The sequence below is a fragment of the Oncorhynchus mykiss genome, chromosome 23, assembly GCF_013265735.2.
Source record: "Oncorhynchus mykiss isolate Arlee chromosome 23, USDA_OmykA_1.1, whole genome shotgun sequence".
Lineage (NCBI taxonomy): Eukaryota > Metazoa > Chordata > Actinopteri > Salmoniformes > Salmonidae > Oncorhynchus > Oncorhynchus mykiss.
Window position 1 is genome coordinate 19,607,200 of NC_048587.1, and position 25,961 is coordinate 19,633,160.

The 25,961-nt window shown below is 40.3% G+C and overlaps 1 protein-coding gene across 4 annotated transcripts in view; it reads right to left on the bottom strand.

Moving 5' to 3' along the window:
• Nucleotides 1-23,850, bottom strand: part of LOC110502410 (Golgi-specific brefeldin A-resistance guanine nucleotide exchange factor 1) — a 125,220-nt gene extending 101,370 nt beyond the window's left edge. For all 4 annotated transcript variants that reach the window (XM_021580428.2, XM_036959755.1, XM_036959756.1 and 1 more), the window contains exons 1-3: nt 23,571-23,850; nt 1,236-1,339; nt 735-801 (exon numbers count right to left, since the gene is read on the bottom strand). In XM_021580428.2, coding sequence (XP_021436103.2) covers nt 735-801; nt 1,236-1,339; nt 23,571-23,649 — 250 coding nt within the window. In that variant the 5' untranslated portion in view covers nt 23,650-23,850. The remainder of the gene's footprint in view (nt 1-734; nt 802-1,235; nt 1,340-23,570) is intronic.
• Between the last annotated feature and the right edge of the window lie 2,111 nt (nt 23,851-25,961).

Genomic DNA, 25,961 nt, shown 5'->3' on the forward strand with positions numbered 1-25,961 from the left:
GAAGTGTTGAGCATCTTCCCCTCCTTGAGCAGAGAAGAACACTTGCACAACTTAGCGTAACATTTACCTTCGCCGTCTTGTTCATAATGAGGCACTTGGATAAAAGACGAACAAACAGTGATATCGTTTCAAATGGGACTTCTAAAAATGATTAAGCTGAGTAGTCCCCCGCAGTAAGACATTGGGAGAGATAATATTGACAAACTTGAAAGGCCAGCCCATTTCTCTGTGGAAATCTGCTGCACACCTGATTAAATATGTTCTTACTCTTCAGGCAGGAGAAGGCACTTTGTGATAATCTGAATGTGTTTAGCCTCATGGTCCCGACTGACTGAGGTTTATTCATGTAATGTATTGGCGGAGGGAAAATTGAAAATATGGCTTTCATTTTAAGCTGGTCTTCTTCCATGGACAATGGCAATGATAGTCGTTCCAGTATAACGAACAATTGCTATAAACTTAAAATACTTTCATGTGTTATCATCTCCTCTGTATCTGCATAATAATGTAAGTATGAAATGCTGTTTGGGAGGAAATAAGAGAGAAGATTTGCAAAGAGGGCTAGTCAGGAATTAGTAAAGGAGACTGCTGCAGGTATCTATTTGCGTGTGGGATGACAATTTAGAGATAGGGACTTACCTTAGATATCCACTAATATTCTGTAGTTCTATAGAAAAAAAAAGGCCAAATATACACTGCACCATGTACTGTGCTTGCCATTATTAGGTTATTACCTTTCATATTGTTGAGAATCTCTTTCAGGTGGCTGAAACTGTTAAGCAATGGATCTTGTTCCTCATCCTGTCCAACAATAAAACAAACAGTACTGGCATCAACAAAAACTCAAGCATGAGAGGACATTGAAGCTCAAAGTGAAACTACTCCATTCAAATGCTGTAGATTTGACCAAATTAACACATTGCCTACAATTTTAACGCAATTACTTTTTTTTCTACTCAGAGTAGCTGCCTATGTAGACTTAAGGTATTAAAGTATTTATGACGATTAGGCCTTAACACTACACAAAAAAACAATGGCAGCACTATGAAAACTATTTCTGCATATCTTCTTTTTAATCTTCCTTCCTCTTGTACCAAGTCTGAAACTCATTCCTTGAGCAGGTAGTTCGACAATTAAAAAAGCTCAACTAAACTGTTGTCTTATATGAAACTAAGCCTTGATTGAGAAATACTATTGTGTTACAAAAATGTCTTTAACAAGACAAAACAACTTACCAAAGGAGTATGGGTATTCCACCTTGAATTCCTCTTGATGGCACCTACAACAGTACAGATCTCCCCTTGGACAATGTATATATTCTTGTCCACCATCCTGAAACCTGAAAAGACACAAAACAAAATGGATATACATTTTCAGTAGGCTTACTTCTTACTAAAGCAAGTAAATTAATTCATGTAAAATTGCTTGGTAGTCAAGGACCAGCCAGTCAGAACTGTCTTAACTGAAATATTTTATCCTACAGCAAAAAATCATCATAAAAGCAGCTGTTCTCTGGACACCGCCTCAGACAAAATCGGGCAAGCCGAACATTGGTAATATTTGAATAGCAGTTTCTCCATGTACCTTAAAATGGTTGGATTAACCGTTAAGCAGGCCAGAGAAAGGTACTGTAGAAAGATAGTGTGTGTCTGCAGGGAAATGTTATTCGACTATTGAGACTGAGAGGAGGTCATACGGCGGCAGCATTCTGTTCAAATTCATGATAAGCAGATTCAAAATAATAAGAGATGAATGGTAAAGGGTGGTTGGAGTGCTGAAATGCAAGCATTGATAGGCTTAGACTCAGGTGACGTAAATGCAAACAGAAATGTATTATCACTTGTTTCAAAAGTGTTAACTCCTCTGTCACAACACATTTAGTGAGGATATAGCAGATTATGTGGCTCAGTAGAAGAACATAAGATTTGCTTTGGTCCTCCAAGGTCTGACTTCACACATAGAGCCATTGCTTGAATCAAAATATGGGCCTGAAGTTGTAAGAATGTAGGTAGCTAGACTAGTCAATTTAAATGTAAAATATACCATACAGCGTACAGTTGCTATTGATATGTGGCTTAGGCCATCACCTGTGGCTTAGGCCATTTCCACATTGTGATGTGCTACTGCCTGACTTTAAAATGTAAATTAATATTTTGTTTCACTGACCTACACAAAATAGCCCATAATGTCGAAGTGGAATTATGTTTTTAGAGATGTTTAAAAATGAAATGCTGAAATGTATTATGTAATTGTTATCGCAAGCCTAATAAGTTGCATGGACTCAGTGTGTGTAATAATGGCATTTAACATGATTATTGAATGACTTACTCAAATTTGTAACCCACACATACAACTACCTTTAAGGTCCCTCAGTCGAGCAGTGAATTTCAAACACAGACTCAACCACAAAGACCAGCAAGGTTTTCCAATGCCTCACAAAGGGCACCTGGGTAAAAATAAAAAAGCAGACATTGAATATCCCTGAGCGTAGTGAAGTTACTAATTACACTTTGGATGGTGTATCAATACACCTAGTCACTAGAAAGATACAAGCGCCCTTCCAACTCAGTTGACGGAGAGGAAGGAAACCGCTCAGGGATTTCACCATGAGGAAATTGGTGACTTTAAAACAGTTAGAGTTAAATTGCTGTGAGAAAACAGGATTGATCAACAACATTGTAGTTACTCCACAATACTAACCTAAACGACAGAGTGAAAAGAAGTAAGCCTGTACATAATACAAAGTTTCCTTAACATGCATCCTGCTTCAAATAAGGCACTAAATTAAAACAGCAACATTTGTGGCATAGAAATTCAATTTATGTTTGGGGCAAATCCATTATCACTGAGTACCACTTTATATTTTCAAGTTTGGTGGTGGCTGTGTCATGTTATTGGTATGCTTGTCATCGGCATTTAAAGGATAAAAATAAACTGAATAAAGCTAAGCACAGGCAAAAACCTTGAGGAAAACCTGGTTTAGTCTGCTTTCCAACAGACACTGGGAGACAAATTCACCTAAAAGGCCAAATATAAACTGTTGTTGATTACCAATACCACATTGAAATGTTCCTAAAGGACTAGTGGTAGTTGACTTAAATCAATGTGTTGTACTAATGTATTTTCTGTTATGGAAAACTATAGTTACACTTCCCTGTTCACACCATTGAAGCAAAAAAACACTTGCCTTTCAATATAAAAATGTGACCACCATCAATATACAGCAGGACTCACCTGCTCCTGCTTTCTCCCGTTGTGCTTTTTACAAACAAACACGTGATTAGCTCAACTGTTCTGGGGAACTACGGTAAGCTTCATAATGTGATAGGTGAATTGAAGAACACAATCTTCTTCATCTCCTAACGTATTGCACAAGTTGACTGCAGGTATTTACTTAAAAAGGTACCTACAAATATTCAAATGTGTTGAAAAACTTCAAATAAATCATTTCAACGGTATGGAAAACCCATCTAGTGGCAATTTCCAAATACCCTGGTATACAGTATATACAGTATACTGCCCAAGCCTAGTTTTAAACCATTTCACCTGCGTTTTATATTGAAAGTCAGTGGTTTTTGCTTCAATAGAGTGATATGGGGTGTGCAACCATCATTTTTCTTCACGCAAAATACATTAGTGCAGGGTTCTCCAGCCCTGTTCCTGGAGAGATACCATCCTGTATTGTAGGTTTTTGCTCCAACTCCAGTTGTAACTAACCTGAATCAGCTTATCAACAGCTAATTATTAGAATCAGGTGTGATAGATTTGGGTTGAAGTGAAAATTTACAGGACAGTAAGCTCTCCAGGAAGAGGGTTGGAGAGTCCTGCATCAGTGCAACACATTTGTCAGAAAATCGTTTTCATCAGATAACAGAAGAGCAAAGCTATTTGGCGTAAGTAAATTAGCTTACAATGAGAAAGGTATTTTTTGAAAAAAACTTTGGTAAAACTACACCCGAGGAAAGTAAGAGAAAAGTAGCCCACACATCAGTCAGAGGCTGTCTTCATGATCTAATGAGGAAGGCAAAGATATTTCATCTGAGTTGAGAAGTGCAACTGAAGCACGAAGTCTATTTTTACATCCATTGAGAATGTTCAAATACGTTGAGGAATTATTGTCAATCTTTCCAACTGTTTCTTTTTCGATAACCACTTAGCGTGAAAAGGAAAAATGTAATGCTCTGATCCAATGGAATAAAATAGGCCTACCTGATTACTTCTTATCCCTTGCGCAAATAGACTAAAGCAGTGTCTGTCCCGAGCTCACTGGCAAGGGAAACTGAGGGCCCATAATATATTGTACAATGTAGCAAGGAGCTTCAGGCTGGAACCAAGATAATAGTTGATACAACGTTTAAAGTTTGGCTACATGGCCTGTCCACAACAATGTGATTTTAAGGACATTTATGTTGTTGTTTTTTAAAATCAGGTTATTTTCTACCTGTAGGCTGCAATGTTATCATTTGTTGGCTTTGTAGGCAATATTATTTTACGTTTCTATCATTTTCATTTAGATAGAATTTTGATTACCCATATGACAATGATTTTGCGATACAAAGACAATATAAAATAAGTGAAACTGTTCCACAAAAATGTGCATTTGAAAACCATAACTGGCATGCAGATCGATAAATTGGCATTCCACATGAGAAAGTTTGACGACTCCTCGTATAGCCTATTACGGGCCACTTCAGAAGAGTAATGGAAGAATCTGAGCGAGTGGTAGGAGGATGGTCAGGAAAGTTTAAAAAAAATATATATATTCTGGTAATCTATTATCTCTGGCTCCCTAGAGTCATTTGTGTCTTATTTCATCAAACAGAGAGCTTAACGCATCAGACAAGCTCAATGCATATATAGTTGATTGTATTAAGACATAGGGTGTTTATAACAGAGCATTTGGAAAGTGTTCAGACCCATTGACATTTATGTTACAGCCTTATTCTAAAATTGATCAAATAGTTATGTTTAAAAAAAATACCCCATAATGACAAAGCAAAGAGGTTTTTAGAATGTTTAGCAAATGTAACAAATACAAAACTGAAATATCACATTAACAAAACTATTCAGACCCATTACTCAGTACTTTGTTGAACTATTCATGGCAGCGATTACAGCCGAGTCTTCTTGGGTATGACGCTACAAGCTTGGCACACCTGTATTTGGCGAGTTTCTCCCATTCTTCTCTGCAGATCCTCTTAAGCTCTGTCAGGTTGGATGGAGAGCATCGCTGCACAGCTATTTTCAAGTCTCTCCAGAGATGTTCGATTGGGTTCAAGTCCAGGCTCTGGCTGGGCTACTCAAGGACATTGAGACGTGTCCTGAAGCCACTCCTGTGTTGTCTTGGCTGTGTGCTTAGGGTCGTTGTCCTGTGAGGAGGTGAACCTTCGCCCAAGTCTGAGGAGCTGAGCACTCTGGAGCAGGTTTTCATCAAGGATCTCTGTACTTTGCTCTGTTCATCTTTCCCTCGATCCTGACTAGTCTCCCAGTCCCTGCTGCTGACAAAAATGCCAGCAGCATCATGCTGCCACTACTATGCTTCACCGCAGGGACGGTGCCAGGTTTCCTCCAGATGTGACACTTGGCATTCAGGCCAAAGAGTTCAATCTTGGTTTCATCAGACCAGAGAATCTTGTTTCTCATGGTCAAAGTCATTTAGGTGCCTTTTGGCAAACTCAAAGCAGATTGTCATGTGCCTTTCACTGAGGAGTGGCTTCCATCTGGCAACTCTACCATGAAGGCCTGAAAAAAAGCTGCAGAGAGGGTTGTATTCCGGAAGGTTCTCCCATCACCACAGAGGAACTCTGGAGCTCTGTCAGAGTGACCATCGGGTTCTTGGTCAACTCCCTGACCAAGGCCCTTCTCCCCCGATTGCTCAGTTTGGCCGGGCGGCCAGCTCAAACTTCATCCATTTCAGAATGGGGCGGAAGGTAGCCTAGTGGATAGGCCAGTAACCGTTGGGCCAGTAACTGAAAGGTTGCTGGATCGAATCCCCGAGCTGACAAGGTAAAAATCTGTTGTTCTGCCCCTGAACAAGGCAGTTAACCCACTGTTCCCTGGTAGGCAGTCACTGAAATAAGAATTTGTTCTTAAAACCTGTTGGGGCTAGGGGGCAGCATTTTCACTTTTGGATGAAAGGCGTGCCCAGAGTAAACTGCCTCCTACTCTTTCCCAGATGGGAATATATGCATATTATTTATTAATGGTGGATAGAAAACACTCTGAAGTTTCTAAAACTGTTTGAATTATGTCTGTGAGTATAACAGAACTCATATGGCAGACAAAAACCTGAGAAGAAATTCAAACAGGAAGTGAGAACTCAATTTTGAAAACAGTGCCATTTGATGTCCATCTTAGATATGGATGAGCATGCACTTCCTAGGAAGATGTCACCATCTTTAGATTCTGGTTGTATGATTATACTATAAAGGAGGGGCTTGGAATTGCTCGTGCTTTTTGAGGATTGAATGCTGGGATGAACAAGCTAACAACAAGTGGCTAAATGATGGGCTTTTTGGAACTTTATGGAACAAATCAGTCATTTGTCGTCGAACTGGGATTCCTGGAACTGCCTTCTGATGAAGATATTCAAAGGTAAGTGAATATATAGTGTTTTTTGTAGCTTCTGTTGACGCCAAAATGGCGGCTATTTCTTTGGGTTCTGAGCGCCGTTCTCAGATTAATCTTTTTCCGTGAAGTTTTTTTTAATTTTTTTATCTGACACAGCGGTTGCATAGAGGATACGTTTATCTTTAATTCTGTGAATAACACTTGCATCTTTTATCAATGTTTATTGTGAGTATTTCTGCAAAATCACAGGATGTTTTGGAATCAAAACATTCCTGCATGTAACGCGCCAATATAAACTGAGATTTTTTATTTATTTATATATTTATATACAGTGCCTTGCGAAAGTATTCGGCCCCCGTGAACTTTGCGACCTTTTGCCACATTTCAGGCTTCAAACATAAAGATATAAAACTGTATTTTTTTGTGAAGAATCAACAACAAATGGGACACGATCATGAAGTGGAACGACATTTATTGGATATTTCACTTTTTTAACAAATCAAAAACTGAAAAATTGGGCGTGCAAAATTATTCAGCCCCTTTACTTTCAGTGCAGCAAACTCTCTCCAGACGTTCAGTGAGGATCTCTGAATGATCCAATGTTGACCTAAATGACTAATGATGATAAATACAATCCACCTGTGTGTAATCAAGTCTACGTATAAATGCACCTGCACTGTGATAGTCTCAGAGGTCCGTTAAAAGCGCAGAGAGCATCATGAAGAACAAGGAACACACCAGGCAGGTCCGAGATACTGTTGTGAAGAAGTTTAAAGCCGGATTTGGATACAAAAAGATTTCCCAAGCTTTAAACATCCCAAGGAGCACTGTGCAAGCGATAATATTGAAATGGAAGGAGTATCAGACCACTGCAAATCTACCAAGACCTGGCCGTCCCTCTAAACTTTCAGCTCATACAAGGAGAAGGTTGATCAGAGATGCAGCCAAGAGGCCCATGATCACTCTGGATGAACTGCAGAGATCTACAGCTGAGGTGGGAGACTGTCCATAGGACAACAATCAGTCGTATATTGCACAAATCTGGCCTTTATGGAAGAGTGGCAAGAAGAAAGCCATTTCTTAAAGATATCCATAAAAGTGTCGTTTAAAGTTTGCCACAAGCCACCTGGGAGACACACCAAACATGTGGAAGAAGGTGCTCTGGTCAGATGAAACCAAAATTGAACTTTTTGGCAACAATGCAAAACGTTATGTTTGGCGTAAAAGCAACACAGCTCATCACCCTGAACACACCATCCCCATTGTCAAACATGGTGGTGGCAGCATCATGGTTTGGGCCTGCTTTTCTTCAGCAGGGACAGGGAAGATGGTTAAAATTGATGGGAAGATGGATGGAGCCAAATACAGGACCATTCTGGAAGAAAACCTGATGGAGTCTGCAAAGACCTGAGACTGGGACGGAGATTTGTCTTCCAACAAGACAATGATCCAAAACATAAAGCAAAATCTACAATGGAATGGTTCAAAAATAAACATATCCAGGTGTTAGAATGGCCAAGTCAAAGTCCAGACCTGAATCCAATCGAGAATCTGTGGAAAGAACTGAAAACTGCTGTTCACAAATGCTCTCCATCCAACCTCACTGAGCTCGAGCTGTTTTGCAAGGAGGAATGGGAAAAAATTCAGTCTCTCGATGTGCAAAACTGATAGACATACCCCAAGCGACTTACAGCTGTAATCGCAGCAAAAGGTGGCGCTACAAAGTATTAAAACCTGTTATGGATGATGCGAATTTTCGCAGCTTTTTGTTAAAAATCGCGCAACATTTCAAAGTCCTGCTACTCATGCCAGGAATATAGTATATGCATATGATAAGTATGTGTGGATAGAAAACACTCTGAAGTTTCTAAAACTGGTTAAATTTGGTCTGTGGCTATAACAGAACGTGTTTAGGAGTAAAAATCCCTGGTAAAACTGTTTACCAAAAACAAAACAAAAATATTAGTCCGCCATTCAATGAATTGTTTAAGACGAGAGAAAATATATGCGAACCCCCTGTAAACGCCTACAGCTTCCACACGGTGTCCCCATTGCTATCAATATCAGAATCATTTATCATTGGTTACAACACGAATAGACCCCTCCTTTCTTGAGGCGCATCACAGTATGTTGTGAAACTGAAAAATTAGTCATTAAATAAAGGTTACATAAAAAAAAAATTCAAGAATGGAGGCCACTGTTTACTTGGGGATCTTCAATCCTGCAGAAATGTTTTGGCAACCTTCCCCAGATCTGTGCCTCGACACAATCCTGTCTCGGAGCTCTAAAGACAATTTCTTCGACCACTTGGTTTGGTTATTGCTCTGGCATGCACTGTCAAATGTGGGACCTTAAATACAGGTGTGTGCCCTACCAAATCATGTCCAATCAAATGAATTTACCCACAGGTGCAATTAAGTTGTAGAAACATCTCAAGGATGATCAATGGAAACAGGATGCACCCGAGCTCAATTTCGAGTCTCAGAGCTATTTTTGTCAGAGACAGCCCTAGAATCCTGACTGAAGCCAAGCAGAATTTACAATAAGAAGCACTTTATGTTACAAAACGTAGCAAGATATTTTTTCTGCATTCTCTCTTTCATTTTCTGAGTGAAAAACGCAAAACCCTGCGTTAACGCGACCCCTGACAATACGTGGCTGCTCTCAGGGGGCTATCCCTATGCAATTATCCTATGAAGACTTTTCCTACAATCCCAAAATCTAGGAGAAATGGGCTAGGGACTAAAATATGACAAGCCTAACAAAATAATGAATTGCATGGCAGTCAAATTTGTCAATAAAATGATCATGAAAGAGCTTTATATGTTGTGTGGTAAGTGACATTTGGGCCGTTCCATGTCATTTCAGCAAGCCATCACACCCACCATCTCCGGTTGTTCTGAAATCGTTTCTGTTGTTAGAAACACCAGATTAGCATTCCTGCAACATTTAGTTGAAATATGTCTAAAATCATCTAAGTAACCATTGAGGTACACAATCCATTTTTAGATACTTTAGGATGATTTTGACATGAAGCTTTAAAATGCTAACATACAGTTGAAGTCGGACGTTTACATACACTTAGGTTGGAGTCATTAAAACTCGTTTTTCAACCACTCCACAAAATGCTTGTTAACAAACTATAGTTTTAGCACGTCAGTTAGGGCATATTCTTTGTGCATGACAAGTCATTTTTCAGAAAATTGCAGAAAATGTCATGGCTTTAGAAGCTTCTGATAGGCTAATTGACATCATTTGGGTCAATTGGAGACATACCTGTGGATGTATTTCAAGGCCTACCTTCAAACTCAGTGCCTCGTTGCTTGACATCATGGACAAATCAAAAGAAAATCAGCCAAGACCTCAGAAAATACATTGTAGACCTGTAAGTCTGGTTCATCCTTGGGAGCAAATCCAAACGCCTGAAGGTAACACGTTCATCTGTACAAACAATAGTATGCAAGTATAAACACCATGGGACCACGCAGCAGTCATACAGCTCAGGAAGGAGACGCGTTCTGTCTCCTAGAGATGAATGTACTGGTGTGAAAAGTGCAAATCAATCCAAGAACAGCAACAAAGGACCTTGTGAAGATGCTGGAGGTAGCAGGTACAAAGGTATCTATATCCAGAGTAAAACGAGTCCTATATCAACATAACCTGAAAGGCCGCACAACAAGGAAGAAGCCACTGCTCCAAAATCGCAATAAAAAAGCCAGACTACGGTTTGCAACTGCACATGGGGACAAAGATCGTACTTTTTGGAGAAATGTCCTCTGGTCTGATGAAACCAAAATAGAACTGTTTGGCCATAATGACCATCGTTATGTTTGGAGGAAAAAGGGGTAAGCTTGCAAGCCGAAGAACACCATCCCAACCGTGAAGCATGGGGGTGGAAGCATCATGTTGTGGTGGTGCTCTGCTGCCACTTCACAAAATAGATGGCTGCATGAGGAAATAAAATGTGGATATATTGAAGCAACATCTCAAGACATCAGTCAGGAAGTTAAAGCTAGGTCGCAAATGGGTCTTCCAAAAGGACAATTACCCCAAGCATACTTCCAAAGTTGGCTTAAGGACAACAAAGTCAAGGTATTGGAGTGAAAAAAAAACATGGGTGGCTTTGACCATATCTTTGGATTCCTCATGTCTAAATCATGCCAGGTGTGGCATATCAAGAAGCTGATTAAACAGCATGATCATTACAAAAGTCTGGAATAAAGACCTTTTGGGTGGGCCTGGCACTAAATAATGTTGCAGGAATGCAAATTTTATCTGTTTCTAACAATCAGTTTCAGAACAATCAGAGATGGTGGTGTCAAAATAATCTTGTGCTTAATGAGGTAGAACAACCGATTTACCATTAAACCCAATACTACTACAATTGCAAAACACTATGCCGATATGGACAACCCCATCGAGAGGATCCTCCTGGATCATGTATTTTGGGAGAGAGTGGTAAAGCAGCCTGAAACCTATAGCAGTAGCCATTGCACGGATTTAGGGAGACAATGCCATCCTGTCTGATGTTCAGACTCTGCTTACAGACGTAAAAGAAGAAGTACGTACTGCCCGGCCCACATCACTGTTGCTCCAAGCAGAGGAAATTGCAGTTTTGAAATGCATCAAAAAGCATGAAGACTTCTGCCTGAAGGCCATATACACTGCAGCGTACATGTTGGACCCCAAGTATGCTGGCAAGAGCATCCTGTCTGGTGCAGATATCAACAAGGCCTATGGTGTCATCACTACCGTGTCTCGCCACCTTGGCCTGGATAAGGGCATGGTTCTTGGCAGTCTGGTGAAGTACATTTCCAAGCAAAGGCTTTGGGATGGAGATGCAATATGGCAGTCACGCCAACATATCTCATCAGCCACCTGGTGGAAGGGACTTGGTGGATCTGAGGCTCTTCCCCCTGTTGCTTACATCATCCTCCAAATCCCACCAACATCAGACGCCTCAGAGCACAACTGGTCCTTGTTTGGGAACACACACCAAAGTGCACAACAGGCAGACCAATACAAGGGTTGAAAAATAGGTGGCCAATAGGGCAAATGAGGATTTCTGAGCATGACAACGAGCCATCCTCAACAAGGTTGGAAAGTGACAGTGTAGATGAGGAATCAGAGTCTGATGTTCAAGATATTCAAGAAGTGGACATTGAGGAGGTACAGGGAGAAGACATGCCTGAGAGGAAGACAACCAAAGATTTCGTTTCTGGACTATCATTTTATGTTGAAAACATTTTTGGGAGATGTGATGGAACATTGGGGATCAAACAATATTCCATTTTGTTGTTCAGCGAAATCATCCCATGTGAAGAGTCAACTCATTTAATTAAAGTTAAATTCGTAACGAAATTGTTTTTTACATTTCTTTTGGAAGGATTTAATCATTTGCAATTATGTCTACTTATGATAAGGTAAAATGTTTAAGTTTCTGTCTCCATATGATATGGTAAATATATCCAATGCAAAAAACATCTAAATTTAAATGTTATTAATATTCATTTGTTTTTATTCCCGTTAATTCCCACGGAGAGTTTCCACCTCTGAATATTCCCCAAAATGGTCAACCCTACTTATGACCGAAAATCACTTCTGGACATCTGAACAGCATTTATTCAACCCGAAATGGACAAAGATTTTTTTCTTTAACGAATCCCGACGAAGGATATAACGGCTTTCTCGGGAACGGGGCCAAATCCCCATCATTTGCAAAGACGGAGAAAGGGGTTCTGGAGGTCAGGCTGCCTTTGAAAATTCATAGACAAGTGAGTAAACCCCCTCTACCATAAGTCCTATTAGCCAACGTGCAATCATTGGATAACAAAATGGATGAGCGCCGATCAAGGATATCCTATAAACGAGACATTAAAAACTGTAATACCTTACGTTTCATCGAGTCGTGGCTGAACGACATGGATAACATACCACTGGCGGGGTACTCGACCCATCTGCAAGATAGAACAGCTGCCTCCAGTAAGACGAGGGATGACATCTAATATTAAGCAAGTCTAAAGGTTTTTCTCGCCTGAGGTAGAGTCTCTCATGATAAGCTGTGGACCACACTATTTACCAAGAGTTTTCATCTATATTCTTCGTAGCGGTCTGCATACCATCACAAACCGATGCTGGCACTAAGACCACAATCAATGAGCTGTACAGCCGTGGCCAAAAGTTTTGAAAATGACACAAATATTAATTTTCATAAAGTCTGCTGCCTCAGTTTGTATAATGGCAATTTGCATATACTGCAGAATGTTATGAAGAGTGATCAGATGAATTGCAATTAATTGCAAAGTCCCTCTTTGCCATGCAAATGAACTGAATCCCAATCAAACATTTCCACTGCATTTCAGCCCTGCCACAAAAGGACCAGCTGACATCATGTCAGTGATTTTCTCGTTACACATGTGCGAGTGTTGACGAGGACAAGGCTGGAGATCACTCTGTCATGCTGATTGAGTTCGAATAACAGACTGGAAGCTTTAAAAGGAGGGTGGTGCTTGGAATCATTGTTCTTCCTCTGTCAATCATGGTTATGAGCCGTCATCATTGCTTTGCACAAAAAGGGCTTCACAGGCAAGGATATTGCTGCCAGTAAGATTGCAGCTAAATCAACCATTTATTGGATCATCAAGAACTTTAAGGAGAGAGGTTCAATTGTTGTGAAAATGGCTTCAGGGCACCCAAGAAAGTCCAGCAAGCGCCAGGACCGTCTCCTAAAGTTGATTCAGCTGCGGGATCGGGGCACCACAGTACAGAGTTTGCTCAGGAATAGCAGCATACAGGTGTGAGTTCAGCAGACAGGTGTGAGTGCATATGCACGCAGTGAGGCGTAGACCTTTGGAGGACTGCTGAGGACTGGGGTAAAGTCATTTTCTCTGATGAATCCCCTTTGCGATTGTTTGCTGCATCTGGAAAAAAGCTTGTCCAGAGAAGACAAGGTGGGCGCTACCATCAGTCCTGTGTCATGCCAACAGTAAAGCATCCTGAGACCATTCATGTGTGGGGTTGCTTCTCAGCCAAGGGAGTGGGCTCACTCGCAATTTTTCCTAAGAACACAGCCATGAATAAAGAACGGTACCAACACATTCTCCGAGACAACTTCTCCCAACCATCCAGGAACAGTTTGGTGACAAACAATGCATTTTCCAGCATGATGGAGCACCTAGCAATAAGACAAAAGTGATAACTAAGTGGCTTGGGGAACAAAACATTATTTTGGGTCCATGGCAAGGAAACTCCCCAGACCTTAATCCCATTGAGAATTTGTGGTCAATCCTCAAGAGAATTCTGACAAACTCCAAGCATTGATTATGCAAGAATGGGCTGCCATCAGTCAGGATGTGGCCCAGAAGTTAATTGACAGCATGCCAGGGCAGATTGCAGAGGTCTTGAAAAAGAAGGGTCAACATTGCAAATATTGACTCTTTTCATCAACTTCATGTAATTGTCAATAAAAGGCTTTGACACTTATGAAATTCTTGTAATTATACTTCAGTATACCATAGTAACATCTGACAATAATATCTAAAAATCCTGAAGCAGCAAACTGTGGAAATTAATATTTGTCATTCTCAAAACTTTTGGCCACGACTGTATATGGCCATAAGCAAACAGGAAAACAATCATCTAGAGGCGGCGCTCCTAGTGTCTGGGGACTTTAATGCAGGGAAATTTCTCCCTCGCCCTATATTTGGCAAATCTGACCATAATTATATCCTCCTGATTTCTGCTCACAAGCAAAAACTAAACCAGGAAGTACCAGTGACTCGCTCAATAAGGAAGTCAGAGGACGCAGATGCTAAGCTACAGGACTGTTTTGCTAGCACAGACTGGAATATGTTCCAGGATACTTCCGATGGTATTGAGGAGTACACTACATCAGTCCCTGCCTTCATCAATAAGTGCACTGATGACGTCGTCCCCATACGTACATACCCCAAACAGAAGCCATGGATTACAGGCAACATCCACACTGAGCAAAAGGGTAGTTTTAGATTAACTAACTTCAAAGTAATGACTCAGGATGTCAGGTTTGATACAAAAGCTTCTTTTTTAGTAATAATACTTGTTCACGTTACATTTAACAACTTTGTTTTGGTACAGAGCCATGCAGGTAAGATGCTGTCGGAAAGTCAGCCACAATCACTGCACCTGCACATAATTGGCGCGTTCTCTCTCGTTCCTCTCGCAAGGCATTCTGGGACTTGCAGTCAAAAAGCGTAATTCAACACAACCCAATACAATTACATATGCAAATAAATCTAAAGAAATATCTTTAGATACAGCTCAAAGAATAAACTTAAACATTAACTCTAACACATTAAAGTTACAACAGGTAGAGCTGCCGCTTTCAAGGAGAGGGACGCTAACCCGGAAGCTTTTAAGAAATCCCGCTATGCCCTCCGACGAACCATCAAACAGGCAAAGCGTCAATACAGGACTAAGATTGAATCCTACTACACCGGCTCTGACGCTCTTCAGATGTGGCAGGGCTTGCAAACTATTAAGGACTACAAAGGGAAGCACTACCGCGAGCTTCCCAGTGATGCAAGTCTACCATACAAGCTAAATAACTTCTATACTCGCTTCAATGCCAGCAACACTGAAGCATGCATGAGAGCATCAGCTGTTCCAGAAAACTGTGTAATCACGCTCTCCATAGCCAATGTGAGTAAGACCTTTAAACAGGCTAACATTCACAAGGCCAGACGGATTACCAGGACGTGTACTCCGAGCATGCTCTGACCAACTGGCAAGTGTCTTCACTGACATTTTCAACCTGTCCCTGACCGAGTCTGTAATACCAACATGTTTCAAGCAGACCACCATAGACCCTGTGCCCAAGAACACCAAGGTAACCTGCTTCAATGACTACAGACTCATAGCAATCACATCCGTAGCCATTTAGTGCTTTGAAAGTCTGGTCATGGCTCACAACACCCTTATCACAGAAACCCTAGACCCATTCCAATTTGCACACCACCCCAACAGAGCCACAGATGATCTAATCTCTATTGCACTTCACACTGCCCTTTCACACCTGGATTAAAAGGAAACTGGGCCACCCCCAGTTGGTAAGGGTAGGTAACAACATCTGCCATTCTGATCTTCAACACAGGGGCCCCTCAGGTGCGTGCCCAGTTAACCTCCTGTACTCCCTGTTCCCCCACGACTGCATAGCCAAGTACGACTCCAACACCATCAAGTTATCCGATGACACAACTGATCACTGACAACGATGAGACAGCCTATGGGGAGGTCAGAGAACTGGAAGTGTGGTGCCAGGGTAACAACCTCTCCCTCAACGTGAGCAAGACAAAGGAGATGATTGTAGACTACAGAAAAAGGAGGACCGAGCACGCCCCCATTCTTATCGATGAGGCTGTAATGGAGCAGGTTGAGAGCTTCAAGTTCCTTGGTGTCCACATCACCAACAAACTATCATGGTCCAAACACAGTCATGAAGAGGGCACAACAATGCCTATTCCCTCTCGGGAGACTGAAAAGATTTGGTATGGATCCCCAGATCCTCAAAAAATTATACAGCTGCACCGTCGAGAGCATCCTGACGGGTGGCATCACCGCCTGGTATGGCAACTGCTCAGCCTCTGACCGCAAGGCACTACAGAGGGTAGTGCGTACGGCCCAGTACATCACTGGGGCCAAACTTCCTGCCATCCAGGACCTCTATACCAGGCAGTGTCGGAGGAAGGCCCCAAAACTTGCCAATGCCCCCAAACAATTGCCAAGGACTCCAACCACCCTAGTCATAGACTGTTCTCTCTGCTACCACATGGCAAGCGGTACCGGAGTGCTAAGTCTAGGTCAAAGGGCTTCTTAATAAGGATCGGACACTTTTTTTTAAATTATTGTCTAAAATGACACTCAAATCTAACTGCCTGTAGCAAATGGTATATTCTTGATGCCATTTCAAAGGAAACACACTGAAGTTTGTGGAAATGTGAAATTAATGTAGGAGAATATAACATTAGATCTGGTAAAATATAAGATTTTTCTTTGTGTTTTCTTGTGTTTGCTTTTTCATCATTTTCGAAATGCAAGATTAAGGTCACACTATTATTCCAGTTTAGGCACAATTTAGATTTTGGCCACTAGGTGGCAGCAGTGTATGTGCAAAGTTTTAGACTGGTCCAATGAACCATTGTATTTCTGTTCAAAATGTTGTATCAAGACTGTCCACATGTGCCGAATTGATCTATTAATACATTTTAAGTTCATAACTGTGCACTTTCCTCAAAAAATAGCATGGTATTCTTTCACTGTAATAGATACTGTAAATTGGACAGTGCAGTTAGATTAACAATAATTTAAGCTTTGTATAGTTTACAGCTATACTGTTATTTTATTGTTGCTCCTTAATTTTGTGTCATATTTCAATTTTATTTTCGTTCAACTGCATTGTTGGTTAAGAGCTTGTAAGTAAGCATTTCACTGTAAGGTTGTTTTATTTTCCGCCAAAAAAAAGTATTTAAAAAGTATTTAGTCAGCCACCAATTGTGCAAGTTCTCCCACTTAAAAAGATGAGAGAGGCCTGTATTTTCATCATAGGTACACTTCAACTATGACAGACAAAATGAGAAAAAAAATACAGAAAAACACATTGTAGGATTTATGAATTTGCAAATTATGGTGGAAATAAGTATTTGGTCAATAACAAAAGTTTCTCAATACTTTGTTATATCCCCTTTGTTGGCAATGACAGAGGACAAAGGTCTTCTGTAAGTCTTCACAAGGTTTTCACACACTGTTGCTGGTATTTTGGCCCATTCCTCCATGCAGATCTCCTCTAGAGCAGTGATGTTTTGGGGCTGTTGCTGGGCAACACGGACTTTCAACTCCCTCCAAAGATTTTCTATGGGGTTGAGATCTGGAGACTGGCTAGGCCACTTTAGGATCTTGAAATGCTTCTTACGAAGCCACTCCTTCGTTGCCCGGGCGGTGTGTTTGGGATCATTGTCATGCTGAAAGACCCAGCCACGTTTCATCTTCAATGCCCTTGCTGATGGAAGGAGGTTTTCACTCAAAATCTCACGATACATGGCCCCATTCATTCTTTCCTTTACACGGATCAGTCGTCCTGGTCCCTTTGCAGAAAAACAGCCCCAAAGCATGATGTTTCCACCCCCATGCTTCACAGTAGGTATGGTGTTCTTTGGATGTAACTCAGCATTCTTTGTCCTCCAAACACGACAAGTTGAGTTTTTACCAAAAAGTTATATTTTGGTTTCATCTGACCATATGACATTCTCCCAATCTTCTTCTGGATCATCCAAATGCTCTCTAGCAAACTTCAGACGGGCCTTAGCATGTGTCCCTCTGCTTAAGCCAGTACATCTGGCACTGTAGGATTTGAGTCCCTGGCGGCGTAGTGTGTTACTGATGGTAGGCTTTGTTACTTTGGTCCCAGCTCTCTGCAGGTCATTCACTAGGTCCCCCCGTGTGGTTCTGGGATTTTTGCTCACCGTTCTTGTGATCATTTTGACCCCACGGGGTGAGATCTTGCGTGGAGCCCCAGATCGAGGGAGATTATCAGTGGTCTTGTATGTCTTCCATTTCCTAATAATTGCTCCCACAGTTGATTTCTTCAAACCAAGTTGCTTACCTATTGCAGATTCAGTCTTCCCAGCCTGGTGCAGGTCTACAATTTTGTTTCTGGTGTCCTTTGACAGCTCTTTGGTCTTGGCCATAGTGGAGTTTGGAGTGTGACTGTTTGAGGTTGTGGACAGGTGTCTTTTATACTGATAACAAGTTCAAACAGGTGCCATTAATACAGGTAACGAGTGGAAGACAAAGGAGCCTCTTAAAGAAGTTACAGGTCTGTGAGAGCCAGAAATCTTGCTTGTTTGTAGGTGACCAAATACTTATTTTCCACCATAATTTGCAAATAAATTCATAAAAAATCCTACAATGTGATTTTCTGGATTTTTTTTCTCATTTTGTCTGTCATAGTTGAAGTGTACTACCTATGATGAAAATTACAGGTCTCATCTTATGAAGTGGGAGAACTTGCACAATTGGTGGCTGACTAAATACTTTGTTGCCCCACTGTATTTGATTTGTCTAGCGTATTTTGTTCCGTTGAAAGTCTACCAACAAATTTGCTGTTTCCATCAGGCCTGTTGTGACATTTTTTTATCCAACATGTACTTTACTCACAGAAAAAGGTTGCATGGAAACCTTGTTACAGTCTCTTTATTTCCCCAAACCCAATTCAACACAATTCCAATCACTGTCTTTTAAGCATTTTAACAATACTTTGACTGATTAAATCGGAATGACCGATTAATTAGGGCCAATTTCAAGTTCTCATAACAATCTGTATTTTTGGATGCCGATTTTGCCGATTTCTTTTTTTACAACTTTATTTATTGAGGCAAGTCAGTTAACAACACATTATTTTCAATGACGGCCTAGGAACGGTGGGTTAACTGCCGTGTTCAGGGGCAGAACGACAGATTTTTACCTTGTCAGCTCAGGGATTCAATCTTACAAACTTACGGTTAACTAGTCCAACGCTCTAACCACCTGCCTGCTATGCGAATGCAGTAAGAAGCCAAGGTAAGTTGCTAGCTAGCATTAAACTTATCGCATAAAAAACAATCAATCATAATCACTAGTTATAACTACACATGGTTGATGATGTTACTAGTTTACCTAGCGTGTCCTGCGTTGCATATAATCGATGCAGTGTGCATTCGCGAAAAAGGACTGTCGTTGCTACAACGTGTACCTAACCATAAACATCAATGCCTTTCTTAACCTTTCTGATCTCCCCATCCCGGATCCGGGATCGTGAATACAGACTCAAGCTCATTACCATAACGCAACGTTAACTATTCATGAAAATCGCAAATGAAATGAAATAAATATGCTAGCTCTCAAGCTTAGCCTTTTGTTAACAACACTGTCATCTCAGATTTTCAAAATATGCTTCTCAACCATTGCAAAACAAGCAGTATTGATGGCTAACGTAGCATTTAGCATTAGCATTCAGCTGGCAACATTTACACAAAAAAACAGAAAAGCATTCAAATAAAATCATTTACCTTTGAAGAACTTCAGATGTTTTCAATGAGGAGACTCTCAGATAGCAAATGTTCAGTTTTTCCTGAAAGATTATTTGTTTAGGACAAATCGCTCCGTTTTCTGCGTCACGTTTAGCTATGAAAAAACCCCTGTATCCAGGATTGTGTAAATCTATCAGCAAGCTCATTAGCATAACACAACATTAACTATTTATGAAAATCGCAAATGAAATGAAATAAATATGCCATCTCTCAAGCTTAGCCTTTTGTAAACAACACTGTCATCTCAGATTTTCAAAATATGCTTCTCAACCATAGGAAAACAATCATTTGTGTAAAAGTAGCTAGCTAGCGTTAGCATTTCGCCTTAGCATTTAGCGTTAGCATTAGCGTTAGCATCCAGCACGCAACATTAACAAAAACATAAAAGCCTTCAAATAAAATCATTTACCTTTGAAGAACTTCTGATGTTTTCAATGAGGATACTCTCAGTTAGATAGCAGATGCTCAGTTTTTCCAAAAAGATTCCTTGTATATTAGAAATAGCTCCGTTTTATACATCACATTTGGCTACCAAAAAAAATCCCAAAATTCAGTCCTCAAAACGCGAACTTTTTTCCAAATTAACTCCATAATATCGACTGAAAACATGGCAAACGTTGTTTAGAATCAATCATCAAGGTGTTTTTCACATATCTCTTCATTGATACATCGTTCTTGGACACATGCTTTCTCCCCTGAATCAAATGGTAAAGTAGAAGCAGCTGGCAATTGCGCACCGAATTCGACGCAGGACACCAGGCGGACACTTGGAAAATGTAGTCTCTTATGGTCAATCTTCCAATGATATGCCTACAAATACGTCACAATGCTGCTAAGACCTTGGGCGAACGACAGAAAGTGTAGGCTCATTCATTGCACAATCACAGCCATATAAGGAGAGAATGGAAAACAGAGCTTCAGAAATTCTGCTAATTCCTGGGTGATGCATCATCTTGGTTTTGCCTGTAGAATGAGTTCTGGGGCACTTACAGACAAAATGCATAGTCGAGCATCTTTTCGTGACAAAATATCGCGCTTAAAACGGGAACGTTTTTTATCCAAAAATGAAATAGCGCCCCTAGAGCTCTAACAGGTTAAAATCAATACACAGAAGTATATATTTTTAAACCTGCATATTTAGCTAAAAGAAAGGTTTGCAGGCAATATTAACCAGGTGAAATTGTGTCACTTCTCTTGCGTTCATTGCACACAGAGTCAGGGTATATGCAACAGTTTGGGCTGCCTGGCTCATTGCAAACTCATTTGCCAGAATTTTACGTAATTATGACATGACATTGAAGTTTGTGCAATGTAACGGCAATATTTAGACTTAGGGATGCCATCCGTTAGATAAAATACGGAACGGTTCCGTATTTCACTGAAAGAATAAACGTTTTGTTTTTGAAATTATAGTATCTGGATTTGACCATATTAATGACCTAAGGCTCGTATTTCTGTGTGTTATTACTAATTAAGCCTGTGATTTGATAGAGCAGTCTGACTGAGCGATGGTAGGCACCAGCAGGCTCGTAAGCATTAGTTCAAACAGCACTTTAGTGCATTTTGCCAGCAGCTCTTAGTAATGCTTCAAGCATTGCGCTATTTATGACTTCAAGCCTATCAACTCCCGAGATTAGGCTGGTGTAACCGATGTGAAATGACTAGCTAGTTAGCGCTAATAGCGTTTCAAACGTCACTCGCTCTGAGACTTGGAGTAGTTGTTCCCCTTGTTCTGCATGGGTAACACTGCTTTGAGGGTGGCTGTTTTCGATGTGTTCCTGGTTCGAGGCCAGGTAGCGGCGAGGAGTGGGATGGAAGCTATACTGTTACACTGGCAATACTAAAGTGCCTATAAGAACATCCAATAGTCAAAGGTAAATTAAATACAAATCGTATAGAGTGAAATAGTCCTATAATTCCTATAATAAACTACAAACTAAAACTTCTTACCTGGGAATATTGAAGGCTCATGTTAAAAGGAACCACCAGCTTTCATATGTTCTCATGTTCTGAGCAAGGAACTTAAACTTTAGCTTTCTTACATGGCACATATTGCACTTTTACTTTCTTCTCCAACACTTTGTTTTTGCATTATTTAAACCAAATTGAAGATGTTTCAATGTTTGAGGCTAAATCGATTTTATTGATGTATTAAGTTAAAATAAATGTTAATTCAGTATTGTTGTAATTGTCATTATTACAAATACATTTGAAAAAGTTGTCCAATTAATTGGTATAGGCGTTTTTTGGTCCTCCAATAATCGGTATCGGCGTTGAAAAATCCTAATCGGTCGACCTCTACTTCTTACACATTTTCTGAAAGAGAACTTATTCTGTATACTGGTCGTTAGGGTGGGATTGGCATGGGTTGTGGGGGGGTCCGTGGGTTGCTTTTGCCCATTTTTGGGGATTACCCCATGTCTTACTCATTAGTAGAAAGACGTTTGCTCCAAATCGGATGTTGGGTACAATATTTATTGAATATTATCTGAAATCCTATAATTTAAAATGGCCAATTTGTGTGCAATCAATTAGCTTCATTTCTGAGATAAAACAAAAATTCAACTAAATAAGTTTCAGGAATACCAATCTTAACCATTTCAGTACAGAGGATTCCAGAACAATCTTAGACAGTGGGTGCCATGGCTTGCTGAAATGACATGGAACAACTCTAGTAGCCTTTCGGGATAATTCAACCAACTTCTACATTTGGGCTTTCCAAATGCTCTTTGTGACTGACCACCTGCCAAAGTGGCTGGTGAAACAGGGCTCTACAGTGCGACCATTTTACTCACATACACACCTAAATGTTTTGCTGTGCGACATTATTTGTATTTGTATTTAGGAGCAACAGTGCACCTACAAAATTAAGGATTCTAGTTTTAATAGCTTAAATGTTTCATTGTGTTGCTACATTTCTTTGTGTGCACCTACATTTTTCAACTAAGGCACATATGTGCTCTTTGTAAAAAAAAAAAAATGTCAGCCATGTGAAATAGACAGTTTTACCCGCTAATGCCAAAATCCACCCGCATTTGGTGAGTGTTCATTTTCCACCCTGGTCCCATGAATTGAATGGGATTTGTGCCACAAATGCTAAAACGTCAACATGTGGAAACAATGCAAGGGCAGTTCATACTTAGTTGCCGTCATACCTTGTTCAAAGACTATTACAGGGTAAGGAAACCAATGTGTCATTTAATAATTTAAGTGAACTATCCCTTTAACACATCTATGGCCCAATTGATAACCTAGCAGCAATATTGCAAGCTAGCTAAATTAGCTACTCAGCTAGTCAGGTACAGGCCTGGCATCTGATGATTAGCAAGGATAGTCCAGATAACTAGTTGGCTAAGTAATAAAGGCCTGCATGTTGGGATTATCACTTGATTTTCAACATGAACAGACAGCGGAATGTCAACCAAGAATATTCCTAATACTGCAGGTGAATTAAATTAACACCAATCATGTGATGAATCATACAGGTTGGCAAAGTAGATAAAGTAACGTTCATTGGATTAACACCAATGACGTTACAATGTAGCTAGCTAGTTAAAGTAGCTAGCTATCTACATAAGACAGCTAACGTTAGCTACATAAGTGGCTTGCTGTATAATTCAATAGCTAGCGAACTGTCATGGCCAACGATTTAGCTAGCATTAACTCGTTTTTCTTGGTGAGACAGATAACGTTAGTTACTTAGCTACTTTATCACGCTAACGTAGTTAGGCTCAGTCATACATTTGACAGGTCGGCTAGCTAGTTATGCCCTAGTTTACATCGTTGACAACACATAGCGTCGGTGTGAAAATAGCCATTACTGGGTTTTTGAAGCATCAGCTAGCAAACTAACATTGCACACAACTTTTTGGATCAAACAGAACTGCGAAAATACCCTACCTGTTAGGAGTTTCAAGATGGAGTCCTGTGCAATTTCAATTGATAAGCTAACTGCCCAACAGTGATGACCAATAATCATTTACAAGACATTGGAAAACTACTATATTTTGACATTCCAGTACGTGAGACACATTCAAACCAAAAACTATTAATTCAAAAGGTAGCTATATGGTTCCTAATATACACAAATTAAACACATAAACAGGCCGACAAGCTGTACTTAGTAAACACACTACGTGGAAAAGCTGGGTCTTCACAACCAAACTTGCTGCACTGCCACTGGAATGGTTTGACAGCTCTCTAGGCCAATCGGGGTTGACTGCTCGGTAAACCAATCAATCTCAATTAAATATAATTATTTTAGCAAAACAATATTGATTCACTTGAAGATATGGGAGTATTTTTTTAACGTTTACCATAATTAGTTACATACATTTATGTTGATCCATAAGCTAATTTTTTTCAGCGAATCCCAGTCACAACAGAACTGAAATCGATTAATCAAAATGGGCAGGACTAACAGTAAGCAGCACGGTTGATTGAGTGTTCGCGATAACGAAAGCATGATGGTCAGCATCCATGGCATTGCAAAAGACTGCAGCACTGGTCAGTTTTTAAAATCTTTGACTGCAGACTAGGCTACATCTCTGCAACAACATTACAAGCTGTTCATTGTAGCTTATGTTTCCAGTACATGTTTGCTTCATCTGTTGATACACATGTATGAAGGTTTTCGTTGAATTTTGTTTCATACAAAATACCGGCCCTGTTTGTGGGCTGGTATGATGAAATCATCATTAAAAAAATTACAATTATTTCGGTAGCCAATGTTTCCTTATGCATTTATGGGTGTGCTATTCTTTAGCATTATAACCATTAAGGCACTGTTGTTGGAATAGTGATTTCCATAATGGCTGATGAATCAATAGATTTATTGACCTATTGACCTATTGAAGGTTTATGGAGGGAAAACTGTATGTGAAATATCTCAATTAAAATGTAGCCAATATTGCAGCATAAACTTAAAAAATAAATTTTAAAAAATGTTTCTACATGTCATGTAAAGATCTTGTGGGGTTTTCTATAACTTAGCAAAATGGAATGTACTGTATATCAAAGCCCTTATCGCTCTGTGTGATATCAGTGGCCTATTTATTCAACATATAACCTGAAATTTGTATTGCTTTGTGTTTAAAACATGCAGCGGTACCTCCTTACAATCAAAGCCCTTTATTTGCCCATTTGCAAAGTGTTTGGTCGCCTGTGGGGTTTGTGATTACAACCTTTCATCTGCAAATAAAGGAACGTCATAGACACACCAACCCTACTGAGGCAATAACAAGACAGATATCTTTATGGATGTCAGTCATACACCTGTACATACATGACATTTGTTGTATGCTCAACCAACAGGTTATATTTTGTACAAATTGTTGTGAACATCTGTCAAAATAGTACAAATTAACACCTGGAACCTAGATGATAATATTTAATCTACAAAACTAAAATTGTTCAACAGTTTGCACATTGAAACAATGTGTTAATTTATTCATCAAACAGCACAATCATTATTACATAATTATAGACGATGATGTGAAAAAAGTAAGCTTCTTCTCCACTACATGACACATCTGGATTTCTTTTGATTACACAGACTGGAATATGTTACGGGGTTCATCCAATGGCATTGAGGAGTATACCACCTTAGTCACCGGCTTCATCAATAAGTGCATCGACGACGTCGTCCCCACAGTGACCGTACGTACAACCAGAAGCCATGGATTACAGGCAACATCCGCACCGAGCTAAAGGCTAGAGCTGTCACTTTCAAGGAGTGGGACACTAATCCAGACGCTTATAAGAAATCCCGCTATGTCCTCCGACAAACCATCAAACAAGCAAAGCGTCAATACAAGACTAAGATTGAATCCTACTACACCATCTCTGACGCTCGTCGAGGTAGAGCTTGTAAACTATTACGGACTACAAAGGGAAACCCAGCTGCGAGCTGCCCAGTGGCTCAAGCCTACCAGACGAGCTATATGCCTTTTATGCTCACTTCGAGGCAAGCAACATTGAAGCATGCATGAGAGTGCCAGCTGTTCTGGACAACTGTGTGATCACGCTCTCCATAGCCGATGTGAGCAAGACCTTTTAACATTCACAAGGCCGTGTACTCAGAGCATGCGCGGACCAACTGGCAAGTGTCATCACTGACATTTTCAATCTCTCCCTGACCGAGTCTGTAATACCTGCATGTTTCAAGCAGACCAACATAGTCCCTATGCTCAAGAAAGCAAAGCTAACCTGCCTAAATGACTACCGCCCTGTAGCACTCACGTCAGTAGACATGAAGTACTTTGAAAGGCTGGACATGGCTCATATCATCAC